Source organism: Protobothrops mucrosquamatus, unplaced genomic scaffold (assembly GCF_001527695.2).
Source record: "Protobothrops mucrosquamatus isolate PMUCROS unplaced genomic scaffold, P.Mucros_1.0 scaffold3953, whole genome shotgun sequence".
In the NCBI taxonomy this organism is placed as follows: domain Eukaryota; kingdom Metazoa; phylum Chordata; class Lepidosauria; order Squamata; family Viperidae; genus Protobothrops; species Protobothrops mucrosquamatus.
In genome coordinates, this window is record NW_015389894.1 from 60,763 (window position 1) to 71,733 (window position 10,971).

At 51.1% G+C, this 10,971-nt stretch overlaps 1 protein-coding gene across 1 annotated transcript in view; it reads left to right on the forward strand.

The window, feature by feature from the left end:
• Positions 1-281: 281 nt before the first annotated feature.
• The window catches only part of NUP98 (nucleoporin 98), a 35,283-nt gene continuing 24,593 nt past the window's right edge, over positions 282-10,971 (forward strand). Inside the window, exons 1-7 of the mRNA XM_015827793.1 lie at positions 282-357; positions 1,820-1,921; positions 2,013-2,192; positions 4,983-5,122; positions 6,683-6,790; positions 8,164-8,347; positions 9,419-9,579. Of these exons, the coding sequence (XP_015683279.1) occupies positions 282-357; positions 1,820-1,921; positions 2,013-2,192; positions 4,983-5,122; positions 6,683-6,790; positions 8,164-8,347; positions 9,419-9,579 (951 nt within the window). The remainder of the gene's footprint in view (positions 358-1,819; positions 1,922-2,012; positions 2,193-4,982; positions 5,123-6,682; positions 6,791-8,163; positions 8,348-9,418; positions 9,580-10,971) is intronic.

Consider the following 10,971-nt stretch of genomic DNA (forward strand, 5'->3'; position numbering starts at 1 on the left):
AGATGACCGATTAGCAATTTGCTAGTTAATCAACTTCTGGGAAGTAAAAAAGACTAATAGAAACTCCTTAAATCTGAGTTTGTCTAAAGCAAGGATAGGCAACCTTGGCTCTTTTATGACTCGTGGACTTCAACTCCCAGAATTCCTGAGCCAGCAAAGCTGGCTCAGGAATTCTGGGAGTTGAAGTCCAGGAGTCATAAAAGAGCCAAGGTTGCCTGGTCTAAAGTTTTTATTTCTTCTTCTTTTTTCTCTAGGTTTTGAGACATTGAAATAACTTCAGCATGTTTAACAAATCTTTTGGAACGCCTTTTGGCAGCAATGCGGGAGGATTTGGAACCACCTCGACCTTCGGACAGAGTAAGTGATCCAGAAGGGAGGGGTGGTTGGGCCTAGGTGAGCAATTTTGGGCAGAAATCTTCTACCTTCCCCGTATGCCCCCTCTTTGAATCCACACGCAACGAGGGGTCGAGGTTTTAATTCCGTTTCTAATCTCCTCTCCGATGGAAAGGCTTAAACAACCCATTTTAAATTTGAGTAGTACGTTATCTTTGTGAGCCGCGTAGAGAACAATGTTACCTGGCAGTCTTACATAGAACGTAGAACGTTTTCTTTACAGGCAGTCCTCGACTTGCGACAGTCCGATTAGTGACCGTTTGAAGTGATAAGGGCACTGAATAAAAAGTGACTTACGTCCGTTTTTCAAACTTAGGACCGTCGAGGCATCCCCGCGGTCACGCGATCAAAATTCAGAGGCTTGGCAACTGAGTCGTATTTACGACGGGTCGTGGTGGCCTGGGGGGTCACGTGGTCCCCTTTTGCGGCCTTCCGACGAGCAGAGCCAATGGGAGAAGGCAGATTCCCTTAACAGCCGTATTACTGACTTAACAACTGCAGTGAGTCCCTTAACAAGAAGCCAGACAGATCATAATTAGATCATGATTAGGGGACTAGGGGCTAAAGCATATAAGGAATGGCTGCGGGAATTGGGGATGTCTAGTTTAATGAAGAGAAGGATGAGGGGGGACAGGATAGCAGTGTTCCAGTATCTCAGGGGCTGCCCCAAAGAAGAGGCAGTCAAGCTATTTTCCAAAGCTCCTGAAGGCAGGACAAGAAGCAACAGATGGAAACTCATCCAGGAGAGAAGCAACCTAGAACTAAGGAGAAACTTCCTGACAGTTGGAACAATTAACCAGTGGAACAACCTGCCTCCAGAAGCAGTGAATGCTCCAACACTGGAAGTTTTTAAGAAGAGACTGGACAGCCATTTGTCCGAAATGGTATAGGGTTTCCTGCCTGAGCAGGGGGTTGGACTAGATGACCTCCAAGGTCCCTTCCAACTTTACTATTATTATTACTACTGCTACTACTACTATTACTACTACTACTACTATTATTATTATTATTATTATTATTATTATTATTATTATTATAAAATGGAGCAAAAAACTCACTTCCCGGCTGTCTCACTTAGCAGCGGACGTTTTGGCCTCGGTTAAGGTCATAGGTTGAGGACTACATGTATAACATTAATATGGACGGGATGGGACTGAGCTTTTTATGTAAGGTTCTGTTTTTTAAATGTGGTAAGCCCTCCAAAGGTTTGCCCGTTTTAATTATCGGCGGAGCCTCGGTGCTCAGAAAGACGTGGCTTGCAAAAAAACCACGTGCTGTTTTTTTAAAAAAAGACACTGCACTCTGGCCTGGAAGTAGCTTCAGCCACGGCAGCAGCTGAGCTTCAGCCCTTTGATAAGCTCAGATGCTCCCACCCACCCACCCATGCAGCCCAGCCCACCCCAATCCCCCTCTTCCTGCTTTGCAGATACTGGCTTTGGGACCACCAGCGGAGGAGCCTTTGGGGCGTCCGCCTTCGGAGCCAATAACAATGCCGGAGGACTCTTCGGCAGCACCCAGACCAAGCCAGGTACAGATCTCCCCCCCCCGCCCACCTGTTGTGCCCCGTGTCCCCCTTCTCCTCTGGGGTGCCTAACCAGAGGGCTTCTATTTGTTTGCAGGAGGGCTCTTTGGGGCAAGTACCTTCAGCCAGCCAGCCACGTCGTCCACTAATACCGGTTTTGGTTTCGGCCCGTCCACTGGAACTTCCAGCGGCCTGTTTGGCACTACCAGCACAGGGGGAGGACTCTTCTCAACCCAGACCAATGCCTTCGCCCAGAACAAGCCGGCGGGGTTTGGCAGTGAGTATGGCAAATTCTCTCTCCCTCTCTCTCCTCTTCCTCTCTCTCTCCTCTCTCTCTTCTGTCTTCTCTCTCTCCTCTCCTCTTTCTCCTCTCTTCTCTCCTCTCTCTTTCTCTCCCCTCTCTCTCTCTCCTCTCCTCTCTTCTCTCTCTCCTCTCTCCTCTCTCTCTCTCTCTCTCTCTCTCTCTCTCTCTCTCTCTCTCTCAGCTGGGAAATGCCACCTGCACGGTGCCATTTCCTGCTTTGCGTCCCTGAACAAATCCTGAAAAACGCTCCTGAGCCTCTTTGTGGGAAGAGTCCTGTGTCCCGCTGACAAACTGAGGTTTGTAAGGTTCACAGAGGTTGTGTCGGGCACAAGGAACTAGAACAGGGATAGGCAACCTTGGCCCCTTCATGACTCGTGGACTTCAACTCCCAGAATTCCTGAGCCAGCCATGGCTCAGCTTGGAAACCTCTCCCTTTCCCCTCAGCTTGGCTGGCTCAGGAATTCTGGGAGTTGAAGTCCAGGAGTCATAAAAGAGCCCAGGTGGCCTACCCCTGGGCTAGAACAACACCAACACTACGAGCTGATCAGAGAAGAGTCTTCATTGCTTACTGCACCATATTACAAGAATCTCCCCAAACTGGACTCCGCTCTCTTGAGAACAACCATATAAAGGGTTTTAGGGGAGGGGGCTCAGGTCTCCCTCGTTTCCTCCCCGCCAAGGATTCCCAGCTAGCCAGTCTCTCCACCCACCCACCTCCCACTCCGGCTGCAGATTCCGCCATATCCCGATTGGAAGCTCAGCTTCCTAACTCTAGTAAAATAAAAAATAGATGACCCAGCGTGTGAACGGAAGAACCTGTTTGGTCCAGGAGTCGAAATCGGCGTGGTTAGAAATATAATCTGAAATACTGTAAAACATCCCATCGCTCTTCCTTTCCCACTTTTGATCCCCATTGTGAGGTTCGGCCTCCTGCTGGATTCTCCTTTCCTTTCGTTCTGTCCATGCTCTTTCAGCCAGCAGGTGCTAGTGAGGACTCTGTTGAATCAGTCAAGAGACCTTGACCTTGATCGGATGAAAAATTTAATTTAATAAAATGAAATGTATAACATGAAGAAATAGTCCTGCAAGACAAAATACGTATAACCTGCTCATAACCTGTCTTTAAGACCAAAGTCCTTGACTGGATGTACAACATGAAGAAATAGTCCTGCAAGACAAAATAATCATAACCTGTTTTTAAGGCCAGCTTTAGTGGAGTAAACGCAGCAAGGGCACCGCCTTTTCTGTCAATATTGTAATTGCGTATAAGCTGGAGCGTGCACCTTGTTCGCACCCTGAAATATTTCAGCTTGTACGTAGTATCTTCACAAAGTTCATAGTGATGCAAAAGCGGCTTGGGCTTGAAAAACATGCATTGTTCAGCTGATAACCTTGTTCATTAGGAAGAATTTATTTATCGCTGTCTGCTCCACGGAGGGACTCTGGACAGTGTATAGATCAAATGAGAAGAACATAAACACAATATAAAAAAGTGAGGCGAGAATAGTTAACATTTGATATTAAAGGTTAGCTGAAAAGTGGGGATAGGGGGCTTTAGGGCATTCACCAGCCCCACAGCTCCTGTATTCTAAAACTCTTGGGGATTGGGTTTTTTTTTTTAAAGAAAAGATTCCAGGATTTAGAACAGGGCTGTTTATGGCTGTCGACCAGAATGCCGTTTCCCAGAAGTTTGGATAGATTGAAGGAAGCGGTAGGTCAGGCCAGCCCTTGCGCAAAGAATCGGTTCAGACCTTTGCTGAGAGCCACTGGCCTTTCTCTGCTGTTTGGGTGGGACAAAGCGTCAGCAAGAGGAGAAGTAAAACACCCTTCTCTTCCCTTTGGCCCAAAAGAACCGGTGGTTTCTACATCCTCTAAGGCAGGGGTAGTCAACCTTGGCTCTTTTATGACTCGTGGACTTCAACTCCCAGAATTCCTGAGCCAGCACAGCTGGCTCAGGAATTCTGGGAGTTGAAGTCCACGAGTCATAAAAGAGCCAAGGTTGACTACCCCTGCTCTAAGGAGACTTCTTAGAAGGCAGAACCCCCTGCTGGAACTCTTAGCAAAAATGGAACCTGCTGGGTGGAACCGTCTTTCTTCCTTGCCTCCCGCAGAGGACAGAGAAGGCGGTTCTCTTTCCCACCCCCAGACTTTTTGGGAAACTCCGCACGCGCTGCGTTCTCGGTCCCCCCCCGTGGAAGTCAAACGGGCAAAGAAATTGCCTCTATCCCTGAACATCCATCCTTGTTTGTGCTGGCCCAGAACCCAGTGCTGCTTCATTTAAAATGTTCTAAGTCAGTGATGGCGAACCTTTTAGAGACCTGCAACCCAAAACCCACTTATTCATCGCAAAGTGCCAGGGCTGCATCAGCATTGTGGCCCACTGGCGTGGCCCACTGGGTGGGCGTGGCTGCAGTGGTCACGGCAGACTGGGTGAGTGTGGCCGGGGCCAGTCCCTCGCCATCTCCAGGGCATCCCCGGGAGGGGGCCAATGCCGCTTGCTCGCTCACTTCCTGCCCCGTTGCTTCCAAACGCCACGTGCTCGCTACTCTGGCGAACTCTGCTGGGGCAACGGCGTGTGTGCCCACAGAGAGGGCCCTGCGTGCCGCCTCTGGCACACGTGCCGTAGGTTCGCCATCGCCGTTATAAGTTCCGTCTGCTTTCTATCGGATATTCGTTGCGTGAAACAAAGTTTAGCTTTATCTGTGATACATTTGGACATGGCTTTTATTTATTTTATTATTATTATTATTATTATTTTTACAGATTTTGGGACAAGCACCAGCAGCGGAGGCTTGTTTGGCACCACTAACACAGCCTCCAACCCATTTGGGGGCACATCTGGCTCCCTGTTTGGGTCAACCAGCTTTTCCACCGTCCCTACCGGCACCACGATTAAATTCAACGTAAGCCCTGTTCGCGTGCGCTTTTAATTCATTTCATTCTTCTGAGCGGTGTATCTGAAGGCCATTCCCTGCCATCGATAAGAGAACCAGACTTCATATTTATTACGATCCCCGTGAAGCTGACTCTCCTCTCTCAGGCAGCTGTCCTTCCATACGGGCCAGCATAACGATATTTAATTTAGGGTTGGGAAGTTCTTGTCAAGATATACCTCGCAGGAACGTATGCTGGGGGAATCTGGATCAATTTTGCTGCTCTGGAGAAGCCGATACTGAATGTCCTATATAAATTATTTGAAGAAGGGAGTCTGAGAGTAACGGCCGTGCCTCTCATTGTGGGATCCTTGTGTGCTCTCTGAATTGGGTGGTTTTCTTCCAGACATTTCATGACCCAACTAGGGAACCTTATCAGGGGGGGGTGGGGGGTTTGCTCTCTGTTTACATGCTAATGGCCTGCCCTGTCAGTGTTGGGAGTTTTTCAAAGGTTTGTTAATTGGGCTGTTGTTTACTGCTTCTTAGTCTAGTCCAGGGGTAGGCAACCTTGGCTCTTTTATGACTCGTGGACTTCAACTCCCAGAATTCCTGAGCCAGCTATGCTGGCTCAGGAATTCTGGGAGTTGAAGTCCACGAGTCATAAAAGAGCCAAGGTTGCCTACCCCTGGTCTAGTATTAATTTTGAGGTTGATCTCTGCTTAAATGGGCATTAATTGCTGGCGAGGGGAAAAGCCACTGTATAAAAACAGAGAACAAACCCCACTCCCTTCTAGTCTAACAACTGAAGACGTTACCTAGTTGGGTCATGAAACGTCTGCAAGAAAACCACCCAGCTCAGAGAGCACCCAGGACCCCACAATTGAACCCTGAGCTACAAATATGCTGCTGATGTCTTGAAGAACGGCCGTGACGCTATGACCAGACGTTCTTCACGCCTAGAAACTCACACCTCAAACCAAGGCAGGATAAGAGGCCGGTCTCTGAATAAGACCTTGGAAAAAGCTGCCGCTGGCTAGGATAGATGGCCCCGAGTCCAGTGCCCACCCGCCCGCCCCCTATTCTGCCTCGGCCTCTGGGGGGTGCTTCGTTGGCGTTGCTTTAGGAAGGGCAGATGCCCCTTTAAGGGGTGGGCGGAATCGCCATCCTTCGAGGGTTCTGTAGCAGTTGATGAAGTAGAAGATGGCCAGGTCGGCTAAAAGGGGGGTCTTCGGCCTCTGCAGAGGGGGGAGGTGGAGCTTTCCTGCTCACATTCCATCTGAAATGGCGGCGGCGGCAGACGGGGCCAGAGCCCTGAAGGCTGCCTTCCAGGTAGAAGAAGCAGAACCCAGAGCCCAGCGTAGGCAAGGAGAGGGTGAGACCGACCGTGCGGGACAAGGCCAGGGGCATCCGGAGGGCAAATTCAGCAACCCTCAAAAGAGAGGCGGCCTGCTTGTTGGCCGGGACCGTTGCAGGATTTCCTGGGTCTCAGATCAAGCCTTCAGCCCTTGCAAGCCCACAAGGCACCATCAAAAGCCTGGCTTCTTCCAGGACGTGCATCCCCAGTGAGGGCCTTTGTCGTTTTCCTTCCAGGCACCCACCGGCACGGATACCATGGTCAAGTCTGGCGTCAGCACCAACATCAGCACCAAGCATCAGTGCATCACTGCTATGAAGGAGTACGAGAGCAAATCCCTCGAGGTCAGTGTGGGCGCTGGGCCTCGGGGTGCCCTAGCGAAGAGGGGAGCGAATCTCTCCTGCAGAGCACCTGAGGGCAGGCCAGGAAGCAACGGGGTGGGATCTAAGCAAGGAGAGAGATCCAGCCTAGAACTGAGGAGGGATTTCCTGACACGGAGAACAATCAACCAGTGGAACGGAAGTTGCCTTCGCTGTCAACGCTGCTAATATTGAATATTCTTTCTTTGACAAAATATGCAGGACTGTCTGGTATTTTTAGAGTTCATTCAGAGGAGAAGGAGGGAGGAGAGAAAAGCCCACGAAAGGGAACAGGAAGAGAACCTTTGCCCTTCAAACTAATTGGAGAATGTAAATCATGACAGCAAAATAAGGGAGGGGAAATGCTAGCAAAATAACTGCTGGGGGGTGGTGGAGATTTCAGATCTTAGCATGATGTCGGGGTTCCGGCTAATGAAACACTTCAGAGAATTTCCAGGCGTTGATTTTCCTAAAAGTCTTTTATTTATGTTACAAAATGGCATGACGAAGGGGATGCTAAGATCTGAAATCTCCACCACCACCCCCAGCAGTTATTTTGCTAGCATTTCCCCTCCCTTATTTTGCTGTCATGATTTACGTTCTCCAATTAGTTTGAAGGGCAAAGGTTCCCTTCCTTTCCCTTTCGAGAGCTTTTCCCTCCTCCCTCCTTCTCCTCTGAATTAACTCTAAAAGTACCAGACAGTCCTGCATATTTTGTCAAAGCAAGAATATTCAATATTAGCAGCGTTGACATTCGGAGGTTGTGGGTGCTCCCATCACTGGAGGTTTTTAAGGGGAGATTGGACAGCCATTGGTCTGGAATGGTAGAGAGCCAGGGGCTTGGACTAAATGACCTCCAAGCTCCCTTCCAGCCCTATGACTCTATGATCCACCCTTCTTAAAACGGGGGGATTCTGGGAGATCCAGCCTGGAAATAGGGAGGAATTTCCTGACAGTGAGAACAATGAACCAGTGGAACGGAGGTTGTGGGTGCTCCCATCACTGGAGGTTTTTAAGAGGAGATTGGACAGCCATTTGTCTGGAATGTTATAGGCTCTCCTCCGAAGCAGGGGGTTGGACTAGAAGACCTCCAAGGTCCCTTCCAGTTCTGGCATTCTCTATTCTGCTTGAATAAAGCCCAGTTGGAGGGATTGGCACAACTCTTTGGTCTCGTTCTAGCTCCGTTGCACCTTTGCCCAGTGTCAGAACAGCCACCCAGGCTTGGGAGCCCTCCCCTTTGAGAGCAGCATCCCCCTCCCCTTTCCAGGAGCCCCCTCCCCCCCATTCAAAGGCTGCTTCTCCTACTTTTGGAAGGCCAGAGCACGGGGAATGTGTTCATTCAATGTTTCTCCCTCCAGGAGCTTCGCCTGGAAGACTATCAGGCCAACAGGAAAGGCCCCACCAACCCAGTGGGAGCAGGGGCCACCCCGGGCTTGTTTGGATCCTCCACCGCTACGTCCAGCACAGCCACAGGACTCTTTGGCTCCTCCACCACCAACACGGGCTTTTCCTACGGGGCAAACAAAACGGCGTTTGGAGCCAGTAAGTATCCCTGGGCTGGTCTTGCTCTGGCCAAGCTGGTAAAAAAAACGGCTATCGACTCTCGCGGTTTCTGGTCTACAGAGTTTCCCAACCTGGGCCACTTTCAGACGGGTGGACTTCGACTCCCAGAATCCCCCAGCCAGCAACGCTGGCTGGGGGATTCTGGGAGTCGAAGTCCACCCGTCTGAAAGTGGCCCAGGTTCCCCTATCCCAGGGGTGTCAAACTCAATTTCATTGAGGGCCACATCAGCATTGCAGTTGCCCTTGGGGGGCCTACTGGGTGGGCGTGGAAGGAGTGGGTGTGGCCTACTGGGTGGGCGTGGCCAGCTCTACATCATTCGCGTCAAGGGTGCCTGTGGGGGCCTGGGCAGGAGTGGGACAGATCTTAGGGTCTCTGGCAGAAGGGGGTGGGACCGGGGCAAGTGCCAAGGCAGGGTCCACTGGAGGAGCCTCACTGTTCCTCTCAGGCCATGCTGGCGGACCTGGATGGTGGTGCGGGCTGCCCGGAGCCCTGGGCAGCAGAGGTCAAATGCCCAGCCTGGCCCTCGAGCACCCGTGGCACCAAGCCCAGCCCCATTTCCCCAAGGGGGTGCCCAGCTGCACTTACCTCCTCCTCAAAACTGCTGCTGTGCTTGCTCTCCTTAGCCAGGTTGTTCATGATGGGTACCAGGGCAAAGTCAGAGGGAGACTGAATGCGTTTCAGCATAGATGGCAACCACAAAATTGTACATTGGCTCCCGGCCGGCCAAGGCCAAGGCAGCGGGGGCCGTTCCCTCACTGTTTCCAGGATGGCTTCGCGGGCCACATGACACCACTTCACGGGCCGCGTCCGGCCCCCGGGCCTTGTGTTTGACATGTCTGCCCTACCTGAAGTGGTAATCCTTTTATCGCTGTATCGAGAGTGTGTCGTCCCAAACCACCAGATAATATCGTCCAGCAGCTTCAGGCAGAGGGCAGAGCGACCCAGCGGCGCTGCCGTTCGAAGCACACCCCCTCTGGGTGCTTCGAACTCAGAGCTGGCTCCAGGTGAGAGGAGGGCCAAAGCGAAGGACGTCGTCTCTTGTGTTGCAGGTACCACCGGTTTTGGCACGGGGACCGGAAGTCTCTTCGGCTCGACGCAGCCGACGCCCAGCCTCTTCAACAAACCTTTTGGTCAGCCCACCACCGCCCAGAACACGGGCTTTTCGTTCACCAACACCAGCACCCTCGGGCAGCCCAACACCAACACAATGGTGAGGGGGATGAAAGCTCTTCACTGTGGTACACGCCCGTCACATCTTTTGTTGAACTCTGGAAGGGTAGTTCAGACCTTCACGCTGGCACTCAGTCAGGGAACAGCTTGTGGAGACGGATGGAAGAGAATATTTGAGGCTCTCTGAGCTGGGCGGTTTTCTTGCAGACGTTTCATGACCCAACTAGGGAACATCATCAGTGCTAGAGGGGTGGGGGGTTTGCAGAGAAGGAGAAGGAGGAGAGGGAGGAAGAGGAGGACTGTGGGATCCTTGGTATAATCTCAGCTGGGGGGGGGTTTTGCAGACGTTTCATGACCCAACTAGGGAACATCATCAGTGCTAGAAGGGAGGAGGAGGAGGAGGACTGTGGGGTCCTTGGTGCTCTCTGAGCTTGGCGGTTTTCTTGCAGACGTTTCATGACCCAGCTAGGGAACATCATCAGTGCTAAGGTTCCCTAGTTGGGTTATAAAACAATTGCAAGAAAACCACCCAGCTCAGAAAGCACCAACAGCCCACAGTCATTGCCCTTCTTGTCTCCACAATGCCCCTCCCCTCTAGCACGGATGATGTTGCCTAGATGGGTCATGAAATGTCTTTAAGAAAACCGCCCAGCTCAGAGAGCACCAAGGACCCCCCCAGTTCGTCGTCTTCTTCTTCTTCTTCTTCTTCTTCTTCTTCTTCTTCTTCTTCTTCTTCTTCTTCTTCTTCTTCTTCTTCTTCTTCTTCTTCTTCTTCTTCTTCTTCTTCTTCCTCTTCCTCTTCCTCTTCCTCTTCCTCCTCCTCCTCCTCCTCCTCCTCCTTTTTCCTTCTCTTTCTCTTTCTCCTCCTCCCCTCCACAACCCCCCCTCCCTTCCAGCACTGATGATGTTACCCAGTTGGGTCATGAAATGTCTTCAAGAAAACCGCCCAGCTCAGAGAGCACCAAGGACCCCCCAGTCGTCGTCGTCTTCTTCTTCTTCTTCTTCTTCTTCTTCTTCTTCTTCTTCTTCTTCTTCTTCTTCTTCTTCTTCTTCTTCTTCTTCTTCTTCTTCTTCTTCTTCTTCTTCTTCTTCTTCTTCTTCTTCTTCTTCTTCTTCTTCTTCTTCTTCTTCCTCTTTTTCCTCTTCTTCCCCTTCCCTTTCTCCTTCCCCTCCTCCTTCCTCCTTCCTCACCCCCCCGTCCCCTCTAGATGGATGACGTTGCCTAGTTGGGTTATGAAACATCTGCAAGAAAACCGCCCAGCTAGGGGAGCGCCAAGGGCCCCCACAGTTCAGCCCTGAGCTTTTGGACAGTCACTGGACTGAAGTGGTGCAAAGTCTCCTGCTCAAGCAGGGAGTGGGACTAGGCCTCCGAGGTCCCTCCCCGCTCTGCCCTTCCATAAATTCTTCCTTAGCTCAGCTCGGCTGAATCAGC